Genomic DNA, 23626 nt, shown 5'->3' on the forward strand with positions numbered 1-23626 from the left:
TTTATGTTGCATACTTTTGGGGTTAATAATATGAATTTTTTAAAAAAGTGTTGCCTACTTATTGGGGGTAAAAAGGAATTTACAGATAATTCGCATGTCCTTGGATGGATCAGGACGAAAATGGTGTCAAACGAATCCTTTCAACAAGGACAATAGTTTGTCAAAAGGACATCCCGATAATCCTGCAAGGAGCTGAGATATTAAGGATTTTCTGATTTTCCGGTTTTTTTGCATACTTTTAGGCGTTTTGGCTTTTTTTAAGATCCTCAAAAAAATTTGTGTTGCATACTTTTAGGCGGTTGAGCGTGTGGGGAAGAAAAATAAATTTTTACTGCATACTTTTAGGCGTTTGGGCTTGTGGGGTACTAAAATTAAAATCTGTTGCATACTTTTAGGCGGTTGAGCGTGTGGGGACGAAAAATAAATTTTTACTGCATACTTTTAGGCGTTTGAGCTTGTGGCGGATCGTACAAGCCCAAACGCCTAAAAGTAGGCAACAGATTTTAATTTTAGCACCCCACGCGCTCAAACGCCTAAAAGTATGCAACAAAAATTAATTTTCCTACCCCACAAGCCCAAACGCCTAAAAGTATGCAACAGATTTTATTTTTGATACCCCACAAGCTCAAACGCCTAGAAGTATGCAACACAAATTTTTTGAGGATCTTAAAAAGCCAAATCGCCTAAAAGTATGCAACAAAACCGGAAAATCAGAAAATCCTTTATATCTCAGCTCCTCGCAGGATTATCGGGATGTCCTTTTGACAGATTATTGCCCTTGATGAAAGGATTCGTTTGACACCACTTTCGTCCTGATCCATCCAAGGACATGCGAATTATTTGTAAATTCCTTTTTACCTCCAATAAGTAGGCAACACTTTTTAAAAAATTCATATTATTAACCCCAAAAGTATGCAACATAAATTTTCTACTTAAAAACTACAAGTCCAAAATTCAGAAAACTGCTTATATCTTGGCTATTTTAAGGCTAACTGGGATGTCCTTTGGCCATATTAACGTCCTTTTTCGTCCGCATCGACTGAGATCACAAGGTCCTGGAATGTCCTTCGGATAGCTGAGAACAAGGACATTTTCGTTAATTTTTGTGACCTCCGTTCTTAGATGACCCCAACTTTTTTTCATGCCAATCCGTAAAGATCATCAAGGACATCTCGAGAAGCCATGTCCTTTCGTCCTGCGGCAGGATTTGTGGATTTTAGTGCTAAAAAACGAAACAGGGATTATTTTCTCGAGCTTATATTTTCGCAGGACATCATCCGATTTCGACAGGACATACCTTTTCTGGATCTCCAGGATCAGGACTATCGATCTGCATTCAAGGATTTTCAATGTCCTTCCAAAAATGTTGCTTGAATTTTTGTAAGGGGGAGAGTCAGGAAAATGGCCAAAAATCGCAAAAATACAAGAAATATCCTTGTTACTCAGCCATTTCAAGGACGATCAGGATGTCCTTTGGTCACATTGTAGTCCTTGGTGATCCGCATCGACTGACACTATCAGATCCTGGAATGTCCTTTTGGGAGCTGAGATAAAAGGACTTTTGTGTTTGAATAAAAAAGGCAAATATCTTGCGAGTCCTTTGAAGGATCGGGCCGAATCTGGTGTCAAAAGATTCGAATCATCAAGGACTATAGTTGGTGCAAAGGACATGGCTGTAGTCCTTCGGAGAGCGGAGATATCAAGGATTTTGTAGTTTTCCTCAGATTTTTTTATCCTTTCCTTCAATTTGGGACTTGGAAAAAATTACAAGTCCAAAAATCAGAAAACTGCTCATAGCTCGGTCATTTCAAGGACGAGAGGAATGTGTTTTGGCGTGAGGAAGGTCCTTTACCATGTGCATCGATTTACATTCTCAGGTCCTGGAATGTCCTTCGAATAGCTGAGAACAAGGACCTTTTTAAATCATATCTTTCATCTTTAGAAGACAGCATCTCTTTTTTAATGCTAATTCGTAAAGATCATCAAGGACATCTTAAGGAGCCATGTTCTTTCGTCCTGTGGCAGGATTTGTGGTGGTAGTCCTTGATAATCCGCTTATACTGGCATTAACAGATCCTGGAACGTCTTTTAGGAAGCTGAGATAAAAGGACTCTTCTGCGTAAACAAAAATTGCAAATATCTCGCGAGTCCTTTGAAGGATCAAGACGAAAACTCCATTCGTCAATGAATATGTGTGGTGCAAAGGACATTCGCAACCTCCTGCCAGGAGCTGAGATATCAAGGATTTTCTAGCTTTCTCATTTCTTGGCCATTTAGTTCAATTAGAAGTCCAAAATCTAGAAAAGTGCTTATAACACGATCATTTTAAGGACTTGCAGGATATCCTTTGGCCTGGTCAAAGTCCTTGTCTATGCGGATCGTTCGATATCTTCAAGCCGTGAAATGTCCTTTGGATAGCTGAGAACATGGATCTTTCCACAACATCGGACATCCTGCATCCTTGGGTGAACCCCACTTGTTTTTGATCCCAATCGATAGAAATCGTCAAGGACATCCTAAAAAATCAATTCTTTTTGTCTTGTGTCTGAGTTTGCGGATTTATGAGATAAAATATGAAACAAGTATACATTTTTCGACAGTATATCGTTTTTTGGATCCTCCAGGATAAAAAATTACCTGCTTAGCCATTATAAAAAAGATCAGGATATGCTTATGTCTAACTTTAAACCTTGTTATAAATTGAATTTGAGTTCTAAAATTCTTAGAACTAGATATATTTTAAAATGAACAAGTGAACTAATTAAAATAAAATTATTTCTTTTTTGTTCACCAGGATTGTAATGAGTCAAGGACTCCCAGCTTATAATATTACCTATAAATAAATGTTCTACATTTTGTGATGTCAATTGATGTGGATAAAAATACTAAAATAAAAGATTTTTTGACTTTTAAGCAAAATATTGACTGAATATTTGCTTGGACCTTTCAAAAACAGAACCGCATCAAAGGAGATCTTAATTTTACGGTAAAATTATTCTAGAATCAATCAAGTTTGTTAAAGGTTTCTTCAGAGATAAAACTTGGAATGAATTGACAAATTAAGTGTGAAGTTTGTTGACGCCCCAAATGGGTGCATGGTTGCTATTACATACCTGGACTCAAATCGATTGGCTGCTTGCATGACTTTTGATGTTGCCTGAAGAGATGATCAAATATGGCGCCATATTCCTCATGAATGCGTTGCATTTCATTGATATGCTCGGCCACCTTTTCCATGCCCTTGAGGGCCTCTGCAGGAGAAGAGAACGTGATGTAATAAATTTTGGAGCAACGTCATCATGTCCATTCCTACTTACCACATAGATGGACGTGCTCGTCGGCTCGAGTATCGGTTAAATTGCGCATTTGTTGCAATAGCAAAGGATATTTGAGGATACGCTGTATAGGCTTGATCAGATAAGATTCCAGTGTGCTGCTATGCTGTTGCTTGGGATTGCGTGCGGCCAAGAATTCCTGCAGAGCATGATTGCCTTCATCTAAAATAGGAATAGGAACAGGAGGAGGCGCTTGAATGAGTATACAGTGGCATGGTGTGGCAAGGAGGTTTCGGGGGGTGGGGGAAATGCAATTGCAAATTGAGACATTTGGCAAATGATTCGATTGCAAAATGGTTGAAATGTTCCCACTACTACGACTACTACTACTACTACTACTAACATTTCCGTTGCCTTATCGCCTTTTTTGGTGTAATTAATTGGAACGAGTCGACGATTCAGGCAAAAGGAGCAACAAGGATATGCAGTTACAACAAGCAAAATGTCATTAACTTGTACTTATTGTCAGTTGACGATGCTTTTGATAAAGGCACACAGTCAAAGCCTGTCTAGAGCAGCATAACGGTATACGACAGGACAGGACAGAACAGGACACGACACAGGAGTAGCATCAGGAGTACAAGGATTTGCATCTAATGGCCTTGCCTTCGTTAATCGCCCCTTCGCCCCTCTCACTGTGACTTTACCACTCCTCTCCATCTTCCACAGCCCCCATCCCAATTTCGCCAACGTAACGAAGGCACTTAAGTGCACTTCTTTGCTATAATTAATTATCCTTTTCAACTTTGTTTTTCTTTTTTTTCTTTCATTCTAAATTTTTTTTTCTTTCTTTCTTTATTCGCTCTCTCTCTGCATAAAATTTCATGAGCAACAGCCAAGCGCAGACCTTGTCAAGAGGAAGACGTGACGCGTCCCACCTTACCCAACTAACTTTCGCATCCTTCCTCCAACCATTTCCTTTCCTGAGCTCGTTGCTGTTGTCGTGGCAACCTTAGCTTTAGCTCATTGATTGCAAATATGTTGCATACAACTTTAGCTCTACCTCAACGCTTCTCATGCATATCAATCAAAAGTTGCCAACAAATTTTAACCCATGATAAGCACGTGGCCCATGGGCGGCACATCAAAAAGGGAAGGGGGTGCATGGCAGATGTTTGATTATTTCGAATTTAATGAGTGATTATTTTCAAAAATTACTTCAAAATGAATCTGCACTGCACACTGATTAGTTCAAGTTTTTGTTATGTAAACGAACGGATATGATACTTGACCCTTGACACTACACTACACTTTGCGACTTTCTAGTTACGCCCATGACTCTTGCTTTTTGTTGTAACCATAAGAGCAGTTTCATTTCGTTGCTTCGTTTGCCTTCTACATACATACATACATATGTACATACATTCTCGTTCTTCGTTTTGCAAGTTCCATCCTTGCGTTTTCTGTTTTCTCTTTGTTGTTCAACTTGTTTGTTCAAGTGTTTTTCCAGCTTAGAGAGCTAAGTCTAATTTAATTATGACATGTTGTCGCTTTGGGTATAACACACACACACACACACACATACGTCCTCCTTACCCTTCCTATTCCAATGTTTGCATGGCTTTTCGTACGCATATTTCATACTCTCCCCCACCCCAACGAAACATCGTCACCATTTTTGCCATTTCGTGTCATAATTCTACAAGTTTAATTAACAAAAGATACTTGACAGCCATGAAAATATTCTGTATTCGCTTCTTCTTCTTTTTCTTTTCGCTCTCTATTTGGCTCGATTTTGTGTGGCTTGTAATTATTCATTTAAATTGCAAATCATTTGAAAGTTTCGCACACAAAACTCACAATTGAAGCGCATAGTTTGACAATTGTGTATGCGTGTGAGGGGGTGTGTGTGTGTGTGTGTTTGTAGGGAGAGCGATGAAAGGTTAGGGTTCGCTCTTGTTTGACTTTTACAAGTTTCTTCAACTTTAACTCAAATAGACTTTGACGCTTGACGCTGATTGCAATAGTTGGCACTACACACACACACACACACACACACATACACATCTACATAAAAATCGTTATATATGTATGCGACATATATATACAACATTCCATACAAATCGGCACTAACAGAAGCACATTGAATATAATGCCTACTGAATCGAAAAAAACTCTTTGGTTTAGAGTCCAAGAGTCTCAGAGTAAATAAAAAACTGGCAAAGACTGAATATCATTGAATTAATTGCTCAAGGATACTTTTTGATGATCATTTTAAAGGGATTCGCGTTCTTATCAACGAGTTTTAGATACTTACTTGGATGTAGAACCTTTTGGGCCTTGCTGTGACTGGCACAAAACGAGGAATACAATTTGAAATGGTTGACATAGTAAAGGAATGCTGAACCAATGGCAAAGAGGACATTCTGTAAAAAGAATTGTTGTTAAATGTAAATCTAAATCTAAGATATCTATAATCGAAGATTAATCAATTAATAAAATACGTACTCTGAATTGTCCGCAGTGTTCGAATTTATTAAATTCCGGTTCTAGTTCCAATGCCTCTTCCAAATTTTGTAAGAATTGCCTCTGGAATGTGACAATCTCATGGATATTGCCGAATAGGGCGTTTATCTCGGCATTTGATAGGAATGTTTCGCGTTTCATCGGCTCCAGATAATGCTCCAGCAGATTGTTCAAATGCTAAGTGACACGCACACACAAAGGACGAAAAAGAAAGAGAGACAGAGAGAGAGAGAGAGATAGGGCAAGAAGAAAGAAAGATTCAATAAATTAAGAAAGAAATATATAAAGAGAGTACAGAGCGCAGGGGGTACAAGGAAAAACACAGAAAAAAAATGCATAAATTAAATTAAAAAATCAGCGAACACAAGTCCCACTAGGCAAATATTTTTTTCTTTTCAGTTCTTGGTGTGTTATTTTTTTTATTTGGTTTTTTAGTTTGCAACTGAAACAAACTGGCGCGGGGGGCCAGGACCAGGACCAGACCCAGTACCAGTAGCAGTATCAGGACATGGACGTGGACGCAAATGCGGACAAATACGAAGATACGAGGGCACGGACGCGCAATTGGAGGAAAGAACTGTAGCATAGCCACAGGCTTGAGCTTTCATTTGGAACAATACTTCCGGGCGTGGCAACTGAGCTTGGCGTATGAGAGGAGGTAACCCAATGTGAGGGCGGGCCGAGATACGGGTAGCCGGGTGGCGGAGATAAGACCCAGACACAGACACAGCCATAGCCGCGGCCACCAAGCTTTACATAATTTCTAAATTATAATAATTATTTGTATGCTTCCTTCTGCCCAGTGCTAGAATGGAAAAAAAACTTGCCTAGAAAGTTAACTTAAAGCTTGTGGGCTCGGACAGTTAAAGGCTTAAAATTTGCATTTATAATTGGAATATTTTTGGATTCCATGTTTTTGAGAGCTGCTTGGTTGGTGGCTCATTTCGTTTTCTTCGTTGTCGTTGTCGATTCTCTGTTTTACTTACCTTTACATAAGTCCTTTCCGTATCCACTAGCTCCATAACGACTTTCCTTAATTTCTCGGCATCGGTCAATTGGCGTGATGGTGTCAAGGCTGTTGTTGATACTGATGAGGTTATAGAACCTGTGGGGCTCGATTTCCGTGTTTCCTGAGGTGAACGACAAAATCCGGTAACCTTAACAGGTTCAGAGAGATGAGGTTTGTTTGTTGTTGTTGTTGTTGTTGTTGTTTGTGATGGGTATTGTGGTTATTGTTGTGTTTTTATGTGTTTGTTAGTTTTGTTGGTGTTGTTGTTGTTGTTGTTGTTGTTGATGAAGAGGATCGTAGTGAAACAAGAGAACCAAACACAGAGATAAAAACAAAGAAGAGGACAAAGAATACGTGTAGAATTAACAAAAAATGAAGTTAGCCATGAACAACAGAGAAAGAATTGACCATAATGAGAGATTATTCAAAACGATCCAGGTTTTCAAGAAATTTTTCAAGCTATTAGGTTTCAAATCGTAGTCTTATCTTCTCTACTCTCATCCCACCTCTCTGTCTCATAGATCCCGCCTATTAATAGTTTTTCTTATGAAATGCTTTAGTGAGTTATATATACTAATAGTTAATTTTAGCTTTTAGGCCCAAGACTAAATCGATTTGAATCCATTTTGAGCTATTCTTTAACTTGAAATGCCATTTTGAACAACCCTAACAGACAGTGATAGTTATAGTAAAGGACAGGGACAGGGATTGCGTGGGAATGGGAAATGGCGAGTTTTTGGGAGACAGAGACAGAGAGGGAGAGACTGACCGAGTGAGTGACGAGGGGGTTTGCTAAGGGTTTCAGTATTGAGCTTGAGGTTGGGTGACCGAATCAGAGTGAAGGGGAGTCATGGTTCGTGAATTTGTGTGAGCTTTGAACTCGCGGCCACTTTAAGCAGTGAAGAGGAGGCGCTGCGGTTTCTAAATGACTGTCACGTCCTTGTCGTAAGTCCAAGTTTCCTTCTCACCACCCCTTCTCATCACCCCTTCTCCCGCTCATTCTGTATTCCTAGCCCTCACTCTCTCTTTCTTTCGATGTGTACATAACTCTCTCGCTCTCGCTCTTGTTCACTCTGTTTTGGTCTGCGGTTACAAGCACATTTGGCACTGACAGTTGACGCTTGATGGTTGACATACTAGAAATGTGTATACACCTAAACTTAACAACACCCATATACCCCTACCCCTACCCCACCCATCTTGCTTGCTTTTCTCTCTCTCTCTTTCTTTAGCCCTCCCGGAGCTCCTCCTGAAGCATTTGCATATTCATGTAGAGGTGAACTAAAATCTTCCTTGATATTTGTTTAGCTCTTTCACCCCCTCTGACCTCATTCCATGTGCTTCATTCTCAAAAAAAAGACAAAAAATGAACGAAAGAAAAGAAAAGTGTTAAATGGAGCTTTTGCCTGATAAATTGACTGAGACCGAAACCCAAAGGGGCAACAACAACAGCAACACAAAATATTGAATGAATTTGCATTGTAAATGCCTAAACAAACATTTCTCTCTCTCTCTCCATCTCCATCTCCAACTCCAAACTCATTCCTCCTCCCTCTATCTCTCCGACTTCGTCACCCTCTCGTTCTCGTTCTGTATGTTTTGTGTTGTGCAATTTGCAAAAAAGGTCAAAAAGAGCTTGAATAAACCCCCCAAAATGTTAACAGACTTGAGGCACTAAATTCACACAACCGAGTACAGACAAACATAATTTCTATGCCATGAAATGGCTAAGGAAGGTCGCGCTTACTTCTTGAGAATATTTTCACAATTAGTTTTACATGGCTTGAAATGTCTAAACCTTTTTTTTTTTTTCATTGAGTTTCAAAAACCTTTTGTTTTTGTTGTTTCTATGTCTGGTCTAGGTGAGCCCAATTCAGAAAGCGGACAGCGCATGAGAAAGAGAGCGAGTGGGAGAACTTTATATAACTAGAATAAGAGGCAAACGCCTCTGAGCAAACAACAAAACAAAACGATTGTATTAATAGTTAATCATAATCGAAGGATTATATATCACATGGCTTCAGGAATGGTAAGGGTTATTCTTCTATCTTTTTCAAATGGTTGGGCAATCAATCAATCAATCTGGCCAGCTTGTGCCCTCAAGTGCCTCTATCTGGGATATCAATTTCTGATTTGTCACGCTATCATCTCTAGCATCATCTTCATCTCCATCATCATCATCGTCATCATCATTGCATAGCATTGAGAACCAGAACAGAACTAAGACCGAACAAAAAAGAAAGAATCGTTTACGGCATTCCCAGTTGTTTCTATTGTTTGTTACGCTTTTGTATTTATTGTTGCTGTTGTTGCCGTTGCAGTTGTCGCCTGGCATTCATTTTGTGGGTAGAAGAGACATTTCACTTTTATGCAGTTGCACTTTGTACGTATTATTACAGCTCTATATCTGTCTCTTTTACTCTTTAACTATCTCTTACTACCTGTCTTCTCTCTCTATCTCTGTGTTTTTTTGTTGGCAGCTTGTTCTTGTCTACATTTTTAACTGTTTTATTGTTCTGCTGGCGCTGCCGCTGCTGCTGTGTGACGTTGACTGCGCTCCTGCTTGATTTGCATAAGCGGCGACGCCGAAGCTGAACCAGAAACCGAAAAAAAAACCAAGAGATTAAGAAGGGTTAAGGGAATGGCAGGGCAGAGCAGGGCAGGGCAGAAGGGAGACAACGAACGAGATGCAGGTGAGGCCAGATGCTGCTGAGTGCCATAGCACACAATGTTGCCCCAAAGATGAAAAATTTGAAAATGTCTTGAATTTGCTTTTGCTGCTGCTGCTGCTGCTGTGCGAAATGTCAACTTGAATTAAAAGGATTCTTATATAACGCCCTGTGAACCTCATCCTTTTCTCACTCTATGCATGTCTGTCGGACGGTTCCGTCTTGGTCGTCTGTTTTGTCTGGCTGGTTTGTCCATCTGTCCATCAGTCTGGTTCTCTCTGGTTTCTCTGTCTCTCCAGGCCTCAGTGTGTTTGTGTGTCACACAGTGTTCAAGTATCATTAAATGAAGTGGGTTTCTGCCAGTTTCGAGCACACACTTGGGGGGAAAGGAAAGCATATCCAGAGAGAAACAACAAAGTGCATTCTGTGGCATCTTTGCCTACGCTTTTTCTTTTTCTGTTTCTTCTTCTAATACTACGACTACCCACATACATATGTATGTATGTATGTATGTCTACAGAGGCATACACTTGCAGAAAACAAAAATGCGGAATGCCATTTAAAATTTGCACTTCCGTTTTGCCTGTTGCAAACTATTATCGTTTAATGGAATTTTCTTGTTATCCCATACCCAAGTGAAGTCTGACTTTGCTCACGATTCATGAGCGACCCCAATAAGTATGCAATAGTTTGGTAAAATTAAATGCTTAATCTAGTCCCAACAAGTAGGCACTAGAGAAACTATTTGCGAAACTATTTCATTTCGAATAATAGCCAATGGATTAATTTTAGTTGACATCCTGCTCTCATAAGTAGGCAACATAAATGTTTAAAACTCCCATTTGAAAAGGATTTCATTGTTGGAACTAAATTAATTAAACGATTACCATCAATTTCTGTTCTCTTGGCTATTTGCAGCAACTTTTCTGTGAGTGTATGCATGTACTTATGTATGGGTAGTCAGTCAGTCAGTCAGTCAGTCTGTCTGAGCCATATCCTTGATATTTTTATGCCACAAACATTTCTATTTCTTCTTCTGTGTGACATTTTATTGTTTGTTGGCTGCTGCCAGGCGGCATATGCCCAATAGGCCAAATTTGACTCTGACATCTTGAGCAACTAAACTAAGATGCTCTCGAAGGAATGGTATGCAAGAGCGAATAATGCAAGATGGTAGCAAGGGATGGGGGAGGAGCTGATGTAGCTATAGTAGCAAGTGGGTGGGTAGATGGATGGATGGATGGATGGATGGATGGGTGTATGGCGTTGGGGTAAAGGAGAAACGGAAGGGGGTGTTAGCCTGGTAAGAAATTTCAATTTGTGCTTTTTTCAATCACAAGTGCACATTGGGGACTAGCAGGAAGTCCGCTTTTAGCCATGTTTGTGGCTCTCATTTTAATAGTTTCCGGTTTCCGCTTTTTACAGTTCAAAACTTGTTGGGGAGAGATTGCGTGTAGGGGAACAAGAACGGGCTAAGGAGTGCACGGTTATGGTGTGGGAGTGGACACGAAAGCGGGTGGGGTGGTGGCGTCGTCTAGTGTTTTTGTTTATGTATGTATATATACATACATATTTTTTGTACAAATACGTATATATACTTATGCATATTAGTCTCTCTATTAGTTTCAACTACTTACTTGTTCGGCCGTTTTGAGTAAATTTTCAATTTCAAAGCTGCTCGTGCGACTGGTAGGCTTAGCCACGCCCAATCCACCAGGTCCGACACCAGGAACGCCTCCAGCGCCAACGACAGCCAATTGTGCTGCCATTTGTGGATCGACAAAGGAGGGGGCCGGAGAGCTTTCCGCCTCGGGTGAATACAAATCCTTGCCAGTGCCATCTGGCCAAAATGAACCCAGACGGAGAGGGAGAGAGAGAGAGAGAGAGAGAGATGGAGAAGAAAGAAATGAAATGAGTTGTAGTAGAAACAAAAGATAACAAATTTATTATTATTATTATTACTATTTTTTATGGCATTCCGTTCGTGTCTCTCTGCACACACACACCCACACACACACACTCATAATTAGTTAGTTAGTTTGCTAGAGTTGCAGCTTAAAGTTCGATTACGGCCTCTCTTGTTCTTTTTCCACCCTCCCCCTTTGTGGCACTCTGTTTCGTTTTTGTTTGTTCTTCATTTTAAATTCCATGTTCGAAAACAGGAATTTTAATACTTTACTCGCTATAAAAATAAACGCAATAACAAAAAGAACAGCCGCCGCCGTTGCCGTTGCCGCCACAGCCAGAGGCCACAACAGCAACAAACTGTAATGATTATTGCTGCACACACACACAACAGAACAAACAGGGCACGAAGGATGGGAGATGGGTGGGCGACAGGGATAGGGGGCTTTTCTTTTTACCAACAAGAAATTTATGGGTCATATATGAGGGCGGCTTCAACATACGCAACTAACGAGGGTCGTTTATTTAATACTCAATTTTTTAACGAACAGCAAAAAACAAGAGAAAACAAGTTACGATGAAATTTATGTATATAGTCTACCAAAAGTTGATCACTTCATTGAAAGACATTCTACAGACATCTACTATATTATAGGTGCATATATTTGTTATTTGTTCATCTTTATATCTGTCAAAGTGCACTTATGGCCAAAAGGATGCCTGTAAATTTAATAGCCTTCACTATGAGACATTGTGGCAAACTGTGACAGAAGCAAGAAGGGGCAGATGATGTAACTTGACTCAAAAACCTTTACAGATCTAGCTTGTAATAGAGATTAAAAGATTAATTCTTTTGCATATATGAAAATAGACCAAGGACTACTTTTACCAGGGCTCTCTTTGTTTATTTTATTTTCAAATTTAGTACTTTCGTCTCTATTAAAGTTTCTTATGCTGGGTCAAATCTTTTTCTCTCTATTTTTAATATTTTCTTTTTCTTGAAAAGTTTTCATTAAAACATATTTGTTATTTGTTGTGTGTGTGTGTGTGTGTGTGCGTTGTTTCATCTCAACTATCTAAAAATCAAAAAACTTTTCACCCACAAAAATAACATCTTCACTTGAAACTTGTTTCAAATTATCTTAGTTTTTGCCTAAAGTAAAACAAACTTTGCCCCTCCCTTCACATCACCGCCAATGACTTGCCCTGCGACCCATCCCTCTATGCAGGACGTAATAAAAGGAAAATGTTCGTACAAGAAGTTATGACCTCTACGTTTTGGTTTTGATATCCGATATATTCATTTGAAAACTACACAAGTTACTTGTGTTCACCATTTAAAACTAGATGCCATCGCTCTCTCCTCTGTCTCCGCCGTCCTGCCGTTACTGCAGCCCACTTTCGAATACACCTCGAAACACTTGCAAGCTCTCAGTTAGCACCTCTCCTTTCCATTTACCCTCATAAACTAGCCCTCGAGTCTTACTTTATTTAAAGCCACTAAAAACTGTTTTTCTGGGTGCTAAGAGCTAGGGGGAGAGAGATGAGGCAGCAGTTAGGAAGGCAAGAGGGAACTACAAACTTTATTTGCCATCGACAAATTTTTGCAGCTTGGCACGTCCTAACGTCCTACTATAAGTTATTAGCCCTGGCAGTTGTCTAAGGAGTCACTCCCTCCCTTCTTTTTCTCTCAAACTTCTTCTCTTAGGAAAAAGGAAAAGGAGAATAAAAACCTAGAGAGACCGCAAGACTGTGAAATTTATAAGGCGGCAATTTCAATATCTTCACATGTGTCTGGGCTTTTCTTCCTCTCTATTCTCTTTCTCTGTATGTGTGTGCGTGTCTTTGGTGTGAAATTTTAAGGCGAAAATGTTCATAAAATTTGGTTGTACGCAATTTGCATGCAAGCAACGAAGACACACCAACAAGGACATGACTTTTAAACGTTTCCTGGGCGGTAAAAATAAAACCAACAAAAAACTAACCAACTATAAAAATGCTCAAAATATATGGATGTGTCCTCAATACGAGGGTCGTTCATTAAATAGCCAACAACAACAAAAAAAAAAATACCAAAAGGACACAAAATTGCTTAAGAGAATGTAAGTTTATGTGAAATAACAAACGGCATCTATTCATTAAGATATCATGTGGGTAGGGACTACTGTAACAGAAGGTGGCAACTTTGTATGCTTAAAAATAAAAATGGACAAAGCGAAAGGGAGAAAGAGAGATAGAGAGAGAGAGAGAGAGAGAGACAGACAGAATTAAAGGGCAGCAGCTGTTACGAGGACATTTCAGTTATGTTGAGCAAAGAAAATTAAAGTTTATCTGCAATTGAACATATTCTATATTAAATTTAAGCAAAGGCTCGAATAACTGACAGCTTCCAAGGTGCAAGAAGTTTGATTATCATTAAGCAAGTCCTATCCAATTTCATACCCCGCAGGTGGAATCAATCTGACTGCCATTGTCCAGCTTTGCAATCTACATAAAACACTTCAATTACGATTTTGATTTTGCTTAAATGTGAAAGTTCTTTGATTTCCTCTCTAGAAATTGAGATTTCATTTGTGTTATTAAATTGTAGATTAAAGACTGAAAATGCCCCAAAAAAACGTTAGTCCGTTCCTTACAATTTTGAATGCTGGTCGATTGTTTGCATTTGTATTTGTTTTGTTTTGTTTGGTTTTTTTCCCAACTTCTTTTACCCAGTTTTTCTTATCATATTTCTGAAGTATTCTCATTTAACAGATTGTGTGCCTCTTCTTTTGCATGTAATAAGCCATTAGTGGTCTATTATAAAGTTTTAACCCATCCTTTACAATGATTATTTCACATCTACCCCACCCGTTCTCCGCTCTCTTCACTTCTCACTTGTTCTCTTTTGCCTTTTCTCTGTGTGTGTGTGTGTGTGTGTGTGCGTTTGATTGCCAAAGTAAAATGTAATCCACTTGTGAGCTACATATAGTATATGCTCCTTTACCTCCAGTCCCCTTTCCACACTCTGTCCCTAACTTCATATCACCACCCACTATCCCCCTCTCATCAGGCAAACCAAAATCTCAATGGCAGCAACAGCAGCAACAAAAAAAAAAGGCTTGCTTTTTGTTTTTTGTGTGGGGAGCAACAGCAACAGCAGCGGCAGATGCCGCCATGAAGCAAAGAGACTAAATGGGCATGGCGAGATGGGGCGAGGGGTTCCTAGTGTGTGTGTGTTGTGTGTGTGAGCCAAAAAGGGAATAAATATTAATACGCACAGAGCCAGAGAGAGAGGGAGAAAGAAACAATGCCAGAGAGGGATAGAGCGATTGAGTGAGTGAGTCGTTTAATTTCTGTTACATTTTTTATATGTTGCCACAAATTTTTGTTGTATGGTTTCCTTTTTGTTGTTGTTGCTTCTTTCTTGTTTTATTTTAGTTGCAGTTGCCTTTTAATTGTTTGCAACAGCGAAAAAAGTTTCATTTTGTGTATAACACATGTTGTTGTTGTTGTTGCTGCTGCTGTTGTTGGTTTTAATTGTTTTGTGTTTTTAGCCACTTCGGTTTTCTCTCTTTCCCTCTCTTTCTGTCTATCTATCTATCTCTGTTTCTCTAGTTCTCTCTCTCTCTCTCTCTCTGTATGCTTCATGTGTGTGTGCAGTTTGTAATCCTGTAATTATGTAGTTCTACCTTACCCCCTCGTATACCCCCACCCAGGGATCCTTATACCCAGCAGCCCCTTGCCGTTCCTTAAACTATGCATTAAACAAGAAGCTGGCAACAACAAAAAGTATATACATATATGTATATATAAATTACTTTAATGAACTTTCACGAAAAATTTCGCATGCGCAACCGGAAATGCGCTTTTTCGTTTCCGTTACACACACGCACACACACAACAACCATGAAGGGTATACATATACAAATATACATAGAGCTGATGTTGGTGGCACCATTACCCCATGGTGGGAATGGGCCAATACCTCCACCTCCCACCCACACCTTGCCAACTATTTATTTCATCCAGGCTTGATGCCTAACCACCTGACCAGAGTCATGATTAGTATGCTTTTGTTGTTGCTCTTGCGGTTTTTAACGTTCAAAATGTTTGGACAACAATTTTTTTTGCCTTTTTTTGTTTGTGATTTTTTTTTTAGTTGGAAATTTTGTAAAGGAATTTAATTTTTGTCTGTTTTTCTTTTAATTTTTTTGAAATTTTTTCTCTACTTACTCCAACCAGGTGCCGGTACTATCAGGCCCGTTATCATCTCCTCACTCATCACCGGCGGATCTGTGGGTGGCGGTGGGCAAACCAAAGAATCAATCATATCATCTGTTACCCGCATTATGCCAACTAGATCTGGTGGCTCTGTACGAGAAGATCTGTGAAAAAAATGAAAAAAAAAAATGGGATTAAAATATTGCATTTCGTTTGGCGTTTTTCCTTTGTCACCACCTGTGCATGGCCTACCCTGTGCATCGCCTGCATAGCGGGGAGGCATCCTGTGCGAAATTAATCAAGGATATATGTACATAGCACAGAGAGGCGGCAGAGCCGACTTTAAGTCACCCCTTAATATAGTGGAGAAGATCGTCCCAGCCAACAGAAATCTGTTGGGACAATCTCTAACGACAACTGCTATTCTGATTAAGGATTAGTTCAAACTAAATACACATGCATCTGTGTCCCTTCATTTAATCGACTATGGTAGACTTTTTAGATAAACAATTTCTGATATTGAGAGGGTTATAAAAATGCATGTAATTTGTACATAAAACTGGCAGCAAAAGGTGTACAAGAAGTCACCTTTTCGTAGGTGGGGCGATGACTCTCCCTCTCTCTCTCTCTCTCTCTTTCCCTGGGTGTGTGTAGGTGTAGCTGAAAGGTACCAGGGCAGTGAATTGGTGGCACAAAAGCTTTTTGAGTGAAGCTAATTAGGCTATCAAAATGCTAGTCGACACACGAAAGCGTAGCAAAGAGCAGAGCAATAGAAGGAGGAGGAAATGAAGCACGACTAGGAAATGGCAAGGGGAACACCAGCTTTGGCTGTTGGTCAGCGAAATGGAACAAGTGCCTCCATGCCAGTTTAGCTATAAAATGTTTGCCCTCTGCCTCCCTTCCCTTACAGTCAGTCTAATGTTTTGCAGCGACTTGAACTTTTGTAAATTTAAACAATTTTTTTTTTTTTTTTTTTTTCGGGTTTTGGTTTTTTCGGTTTTGGCAACTTCTTATCGGTTCACAAAAATTGGCAAAAAGCTTGTCGAATGTTGACATTTTTTCCCAACAAAAAAAGCGCACACACACACAAAATAAAGAGAAACAGGGAAAGCAGGAGAAACAGAGAGAGAGAAAACATGATGTGGTTTACCAAGCTCTCGTTGGGTCAGTTTTCAGGGTGTTGCCAAGGGAGAGTCAAGGGAACTGCAGGGAAAGGGGTGAGATGGTTGTAAAGGGCCATTGCATGTGAAGAATTTTTAATTAACAACAACATCATCAAAAGTGGTTATGAAACTCTGTATTTTCTTTTTTGGATTCTGAATTTTGTTGGCTTTTTGTTGGCTAGACAATTTAATAATGACAATCCTTGGGACTAGGATGGATGGATGGATGGAAAAAAGAACAGGGCAATTGAATTTCAGTTTTTCAACCAAAACTCAGATATTGGTCATGAATTCTTTATTGAGAGAGACAGAGAAAAAGGCTTATTAGGATGATCCGAAGAAGATATTCTCATAAATGTGAACACATCAAAGTTGCTGATATCAAATAACAACTAGAAAAAAATCGAACTTCATTAAGGCCAATCAATGTTAAGAAAGGAAAACAAAAGATTTTTGCATTCTCTGTTTTTGTTGATTGATGCATTGGTTGCATTTGAATTGTGTGGACAGTCATCTGGTTGTAAGCCGAAGCTCTATTGTTCAAAAAGGTTAAATTGTGGCCAAAACGTAAAACAGATTTTTTTTTTTGTTGCAGTCTCTCTCTCTGTCTTTCTTGGTTTGTAAGCCTAAATGGCATGAGTGAGGTAGGGATAGAAAATTTATCACTATAGAAATAGAACAATGTATTGAAATGAACGTCTCACAAATATAGTTAGTTAATTAATTCTATATGTATGTGTGTCTCCAGTCTCTATGTGTGCGTGTCTGCAGTGTGTGTGTGTGTGAAGGTGGGAACAATAGAGCGGAACAATGACACGACAGGACAGGACAGTCCAGTCACCAGCTAGAAACCAGCTACAACCAGCTCGTGACTATGCTTGGAATGAATGGAATGCATTGTCTTGTCTATTCAAATGTCAATAGGGAGGGATATATATATGTATATGTATGTATGTATAGGTAGAATGGTTGGCTTGGCTTGAGTTGGGTTGGGCTTGGGCTAGGGTTTGAGTTTGGGTTGATTGTCAGCAGGATGGTGGTGCCAAGGGAGGTAAAATACATTGAGGCATGAAACAATTTCATATATGAACAATATATCCTATATCTGCAGTGTTTTGTGTGTGTGTCTGGGTGTCTGTGTGTGTGTGTGTGTATAGATATGAAGAAGACTTACCGCATCATCATGCTGAGCGATTGTTCTTCCTGTAGGACACTCTCCAAGTACATCATATCTAGATCGGATACAATTGCACCATTGATGACCATTATTTCGTCTCCTTTGATAATGCCTGAAAGTAGAGTAGAAGAAGAAGGGAAGTGAGTAAGAGAGAGATAGAGAGAGAGAAAGAGCGAGAGAAAGATGTAAAGTTACTATATGCCAGGTGGAAAAACCAACCAAACAATGGCCAAGTAGCGCTTGGCATTGTGGTTGTGTTTGTGGTTGTTTTTACGGTTTGGGTTTGGCATATGGGTTTTCAGCTTCGGATGGTTTAAGTTGTACTGGGTGGTGCTAGTGGGTGGGGTTGGGCTTTTTGAAGGATTCAAACTGACATCTTTTATATGTAATACCAGAAACGATAAGCGTTTCATGTCTTTGCCTGATAAAAACAATAACAAGCTGTGCAGCAGACACACTGCCAACGAGACTGAGACTAAGAGTAGGAGTGCGAGTGGGAGTGGGAGTGGCAATGGCGGGTGGAAACGGTGATGATGATGGTGCATTGTTCATACGCCACGTAGTACGATGTACAGTACGCCGTTCGTTAAAATTTTCTCTCGCCTGCTTTTACCACATTTATTTTACCTGTTTCCTGTTGACGACATGCAACCAAGCAGCTTTTTGCTTATCATTGTTGTTGCAGCAAAGGTAAAAGAATATTTTCTTAGGAAAACTTTTTCGATATACCTCTCTGGGTTTGTGTGTGTGTGTGTATGTGTGTGTTAGTGCATGTGTGTGCGGTTGTTATCTGCATTTTATGTGAATTTCTTATGCTACACCTTTGGCATTTCCTTTTCTTTGCCCCTCTCTCTCTCTCTCTCTCTCTCTCTCCTTTTTACGCTCTATCTCTTCGTCTCTCTGTGGTTCTCGTCCTTTTTTTTTGCATTTGTTACAATTTAAACGGATTTTTACATCTTAATGCCACCTGACACATGCAATATATTTATTTTATGTCCTTGTCGTCGTTTCTCGTTTGCTTTATTCCTGCCTTTTTTGCATATCTGAAATTTAAAGACTTACTTTAACTCCATTCCCTACTCTTGTCATCTCTCTAAATCTCTATTTTTCTCTATCTCTGTAACCGTCTATCCATTTATCTTTCCATCTATATGTATGTATCTGTCTGTCTTTAGCTCTATCTGTATCCCTTTCTTTGCCTTTCCCTCTCTCAATTAGCCTGTCCGCAACATTTCATTTGCATTTGAATATGCTTTCATTTCTGCGGTTTTTGGTTTTTGTCTCTTTATATATACGTACTTTATATATATGTATATACATAAGCCAGAGGGTAAATAGGGTATATCAACAATCCTTAACAACAGCTAACCAATTGGTGACCAAAGTGTCCACAGTTATGGAGGCATAAATGAACCTCATGCTGAGTTAGGAGTGAGTGGAAATTTATTTTATCAGCTTCTTACTTGTTAGGGAGTAACTGAAAGTCGTCAATCTTTTGAAAAATTTTCTTTCCTTTCTTTTTTTCTCTTGCTGCTGCAATTTACTTGTAAATGTTTTCTTTTTGTCTGCTTGTTGTTGTTGTTTCGGCCATTTGTTTTGCGGTTAGAATCAGAGTGAGAAGTGCCTTGGGATGGGTCAAAGATGAGTGACTCTTGGTATGTCTTTTAGACATTAAATTCAATTGTTGTTGCCCATAGCTAAAAATACTTTTTGTAATTTATGCATACACACGCAGCAACTACAAGCAAACTGAATTAAATTGAAGCAAGAACAAAATCACAGACAATGAAAGCAAAATACAAACACAGTGACACAGACAGAGAGAAATAGAGTGTCAGTAAGAGCGAACAAGAGGCGTATACTTGATATTATTCCCACACAATTACCAACATCTGAATGAAACGTTTGTGTAATATATTGAATAGTATATTTTTTTTTCCATAGATAAGGTTTTCATGCTTTCCATTTTCTATTGGCATTGGCATCTGCCTGATTGGCCGTTCTGATCTTACTTAGCCAAGTCGGTTAAGTTCAGTCAGCGGGTAGCTGCTCTCTTTAGAGAAAAGAAAGTTTGCAGCATGTGTAATTGACTGGCTACTTAGAAAAAAAGGGGCGAAGCAGAGGCAAGAAGTCGAAAGCACTTTGATTTTCAATTTACTAATTATTTTTGAGGTAAAAAAAAAATATAGAAACCCTAATGTAATTGAAAAGGTTTTCGCTAATTAGTTGATGCGAATTTTGTTGCGATTAAGCCTCTTACTCACTCAACGTTCAATGGAAAAATTCAAAAATAAATTGAGCTGAATTGACTTGCTATTAGTTTCTTATTATTATCATTATTATAGTTATTGAGTGCACTTGAATAAGATTGTTTATTGTAATCAGCTTAGTCTTTACAATTTCTGTTTACAAATTTCAAGGCTCAAAAGTGTAGAATTGTTGATCCCTTTGTCCGGTTTTCTGTGCATTAGTGTGGGAGGTGGAAAAAGGTAAAAAATAAATATAAAAATCTTAGATCGAGTTTTTCTAGTTATTTAAAGTGCTTTCTTGAATCGTGTTGAAAGTCATTTGCATGTCTGTCGCATGTTACTTTAGATTATGCAACTTTTTGCTGTAATGTTCTTCTTGTGGCAGTCTGACAATTGCGATTGCAATTGCAATTGCCGGAGTTCAGTTTGTTGTGCAATAGTTTTTCGTTTCATCTCTCTCTCGAATTTCCAGGAAATTTCGTGCTTATTGTTTTATGGATTTTTGATTCGTTTTGACGCCTTGAAGGCAACGGCAACGGCAACGGCAACGCCATGCCAAATGAGCGCCACTGTCAGCCAGTATGAGTAAGTAGTAGTGCCACTAGCACTCCTCGACGTGCTTAATGAGTTTTCTTTTTCTTGAGAGACGAAATTTTTGCTTACGGTTCATCACCATTTCTTTCTTTCCTTTTGCTGGTGCAAAGTGCAGCTGGTACAGGTATAAGAAAACTGAGCTCCACCTGGAGGTCGGCTGGATGGTGTTAAGAGGACAGGTGCGAGAACGGCGGTGCGATGCGGTGCGGGGATATGCCATAATTTAAGTCGCTGTTCTAGTGGCATTTCGACTACATCCACTTGACTTCAGTTCGAAAGAAAAGGCGGGGTACGAGGCTATGGAAATGCAAATGCCAACTTAAGTTGATTTTAAGTGATGATGCCTTAAAGGCAAAGATACCTGAGAAGCTTTCTCTCACTATTCCTCTGTGTCTTTAGCCATCTCTTTTGCTCTTGCTCTCTCTCTCTCTCTCTCATTCTGTCTATCAAGCTGACAGTTGACTTTTTTTCTTTGCTTTCTTTCTTTCTTGTTGCATTCGAGAAGCTTTACTCCACTTGACTCACGACTCCTACACTCGACTCCAAAGAGCGAAAGGAGTTGAACTCAAGTTTTTCGTTCCTTTTTTTCTCTTTCTCTCTCTTTTTTTTCGTGTCTGACATAAAAGTGAAAAGCATTTAAATATAAAAGTGGAACCCATATACAAAGTAGCTACTGCTACTAAAAGAAAATAAAAAAAAGAGCAGGACAGCGGTTGAGTGAGAATAGACAGAGTGCAGGGATGCTCGGGAAAGACACTTAATACAAAATTGTTTGGGCTACATTGGGTCTAAATACTTAAGTAATATTCCACATTTGATTTGAACACTTACCATTGTGCATGGCCACACTTTTGTCCTCGACACGGCTCACATAGCAGCATAGCTCATCCTGTCGCTCAGCGTTCTCGATCAGTTCCGCTTCCACGGAGAAGCCCCACATCTGCTCCAATGTGGTACGTTGCAATTCCACCTGATATAAGATTTTCATGCAGACTTCCACAAATTCATGATTATGTAGCTGTAAAAACAAGAAGCGAAACAATGAGAGAATGAGAGAGAGAGAGAGCCATAAAATTAGTGTAAAGTTTCAAATAAATTTCCGTTTAAGTACAAAAAGAAAACGAACGTAGGAATGGCAAACTTCTTGTTGTCGATAAATTTATTGAGCTGCCAGTTTTTCTTTCGCTTTTCTTTTTGGGTAAAACTTTCTTTTTTTCTTCCTCTCTAGTAGAGAGCTGTTGGCTGCTGGTGCACTTGGTGTGCACCTTTTGGCCATATTTACGGCTTGTTGTTGAGGTTGGCTTCAACTTGGCTTTTTGTTAAGCAAAACTTTTTGCCTTCCAACTTGGAAATGGAGTTTGGTCCATGGCGGGGGTATAAAACTGACATGGGCAACGAAATGCAGTCTTAGTTAAAGTAAGACTGTTAAAAACAGTCGCAATTGATTGGGCAAATTACGAGCTATAATTAAGGAGGTTTCTTTAGAAACAAAAAAATGATTCGAATTTTACAGCTTTTTTTGGCATTTTTGCGATTTCTTTAAAAAAAAAACATATTATTACCTACAAGTTCTATTGGGTAGTTACCAATTAGCTACTGCATTTGTAGGTACTTACATAGTTTTCAATTAGATCATTGCGATGCGGCACAAAGTAATTATGATCCTCCATGTCGCGTCGCTTCTTAACTCGCACAAAATGCTCCATGGGATTGAGCTGGCGACGGGCGCAGGCGCTGGCCAAGAATTCTTCGACAGACATGGCATCACGTAGATAAACTGTCGAGTAAGCATTGTCGGGCATTGCAACTTTGAAAGTTTTTTCCGGTTCGTCACGTGAATTCATCTGGAAAAAGGCAGAAAATTCGATTGGATAAACAGGATGAGCATGAGCAGACAGACTCAAACACACTCACACACACACGCATACAATGTCATTAAGCGAGTCAGTCACAGACAAGCAACATATACAGACACACACACTCACATACAGGAAGTGAAAATTGAAAAATAGCAAAAACACATTTCTACCGCTGCGCTTGGCCCGCAAAGTTGACGTCTACCCAACCAACGAACGACCGAACCGAACCAAACAACCAACCAACAAGCGTTGCCTGGGCAAATGTAATGAAAAACGTCGCCAGCAGCAGCCGCGAGTTCTGACACAGCCAGGATGAGAACCAACACCAGTATTACCAGCAACGCCAGCTACACCAGCAGGAGCAGGATCTGGCCTCTTCTCTGAAGAAAACTCAGTTAAAAATGCTTAACAGTTTCGACAACGTCATCGTCAATCCTCATCTCCTACTTTTGTATGTTAACTAGGAGGAGGTTGCTCCAGCTCCAGCACCAAGCTACTGTAGCTGTTGCTGCTTCTGCTGCTGCTCCTGCTCCTGGCCCTGCTAATGCTCTATTCCTGGTAAACGAATCAGTCGCCCAGCTGCTGTTGCTGGAAATTGCATTTGTATTGGCAGCCATTGGCAATGCTTTTGCTTTTGGCTGACTAGCTTTGGCGCCATTCGCATCCTCCACACACACACACACACACACACACATGCTCTACGTGTTCTACGACAATTGAATTAGTTTAGCCAGCAGTTGCAGTTGGCAAAATGCTTTCGCTTTCCCTCTCTTCTCGTCCTTTTTCTCTTTTGCACTCTATCAATCCAACCAACCAACCAACCATCCATCCATCCATCTATCCATCCATCTGTCTATCTATGTATTTCTCTTTCAAAGTTGCCCAAGGTTGGCAATGGCGTCGTGTCGTTTTATCTCATGGATACATGGAAATTCGTTGCACTCCATAGGACGTTTTGCATATCGCTTACAAGCTCATTATGCAAAAGGTTTAGTTC

The 23626-nt window shown here is 39.6% G+C and overlaps 1 protein-coding gene across 12 annotated transcripts in view; it reads right to left on the bottom strand.

The window, feature by feature from the left end:
• sif (still life) overlaps positions 1–23626 on the bottom strand; it is a 101891-nt gene that overhangs the window by 13623 nt on the left and 64642 nt on the right. For 9 of the 12 annotated variants that reach the window (XM_068286599.1, XM_068286601.1, XM_068286598.1 and 6 more), the window contains 10 exons: positions 22387–22614; positions 21602–21788; positions 17925–18039; positions 15600–15751; positions 11117–11319; positions 6788–6958; positions 5784–5978; positions 5593–5701; positions 3318–3497; positions 3114–3251 (listed from right to left, as the gene is read on the bottom strand). In XM_068286599.1, the coding sequence (XP_068142700.1) occupies positions 3114–3251; positions 3318–3497; positions 5593–5701; positions 5784–5978; positions 6788–6958; positions 11117–11319; positions 15600–15751; positions 17925–18039; positions 21602–21788; positions 22387–22614 (1678 nt within the window). The remainder of the gene's footprint in view (positions 1–3113; positions 3252–3317; positions 3498–5592; positions 5702–5783; positions 5979–6787; positions 6959–11116; positions 11320–15599; positions 15752–17924; positions 18040–21601; positions 21789–22386; positions 22615–23626) is intronic. The other 3 variants (XM_068286602.1, XM_068286597.1, XM_068286592.1) reach the window with 1 other exon arrangement.

This window comes from Drosophila tropicalis, unplaced genomic scaffold (assembly GCF_018151085.1).
Source record: "Drosophila tropicalis isolate 14030-0801.00 unplaced genomic scaffold, ASM1815108v1 contig_443, whole genome shotgun sequence".
NCBI lineage: Eukaryota > Metazoa > Arthropoda > Insecta > Diptera > Drosophilidae > Drosophila > Drosophila tropicalis.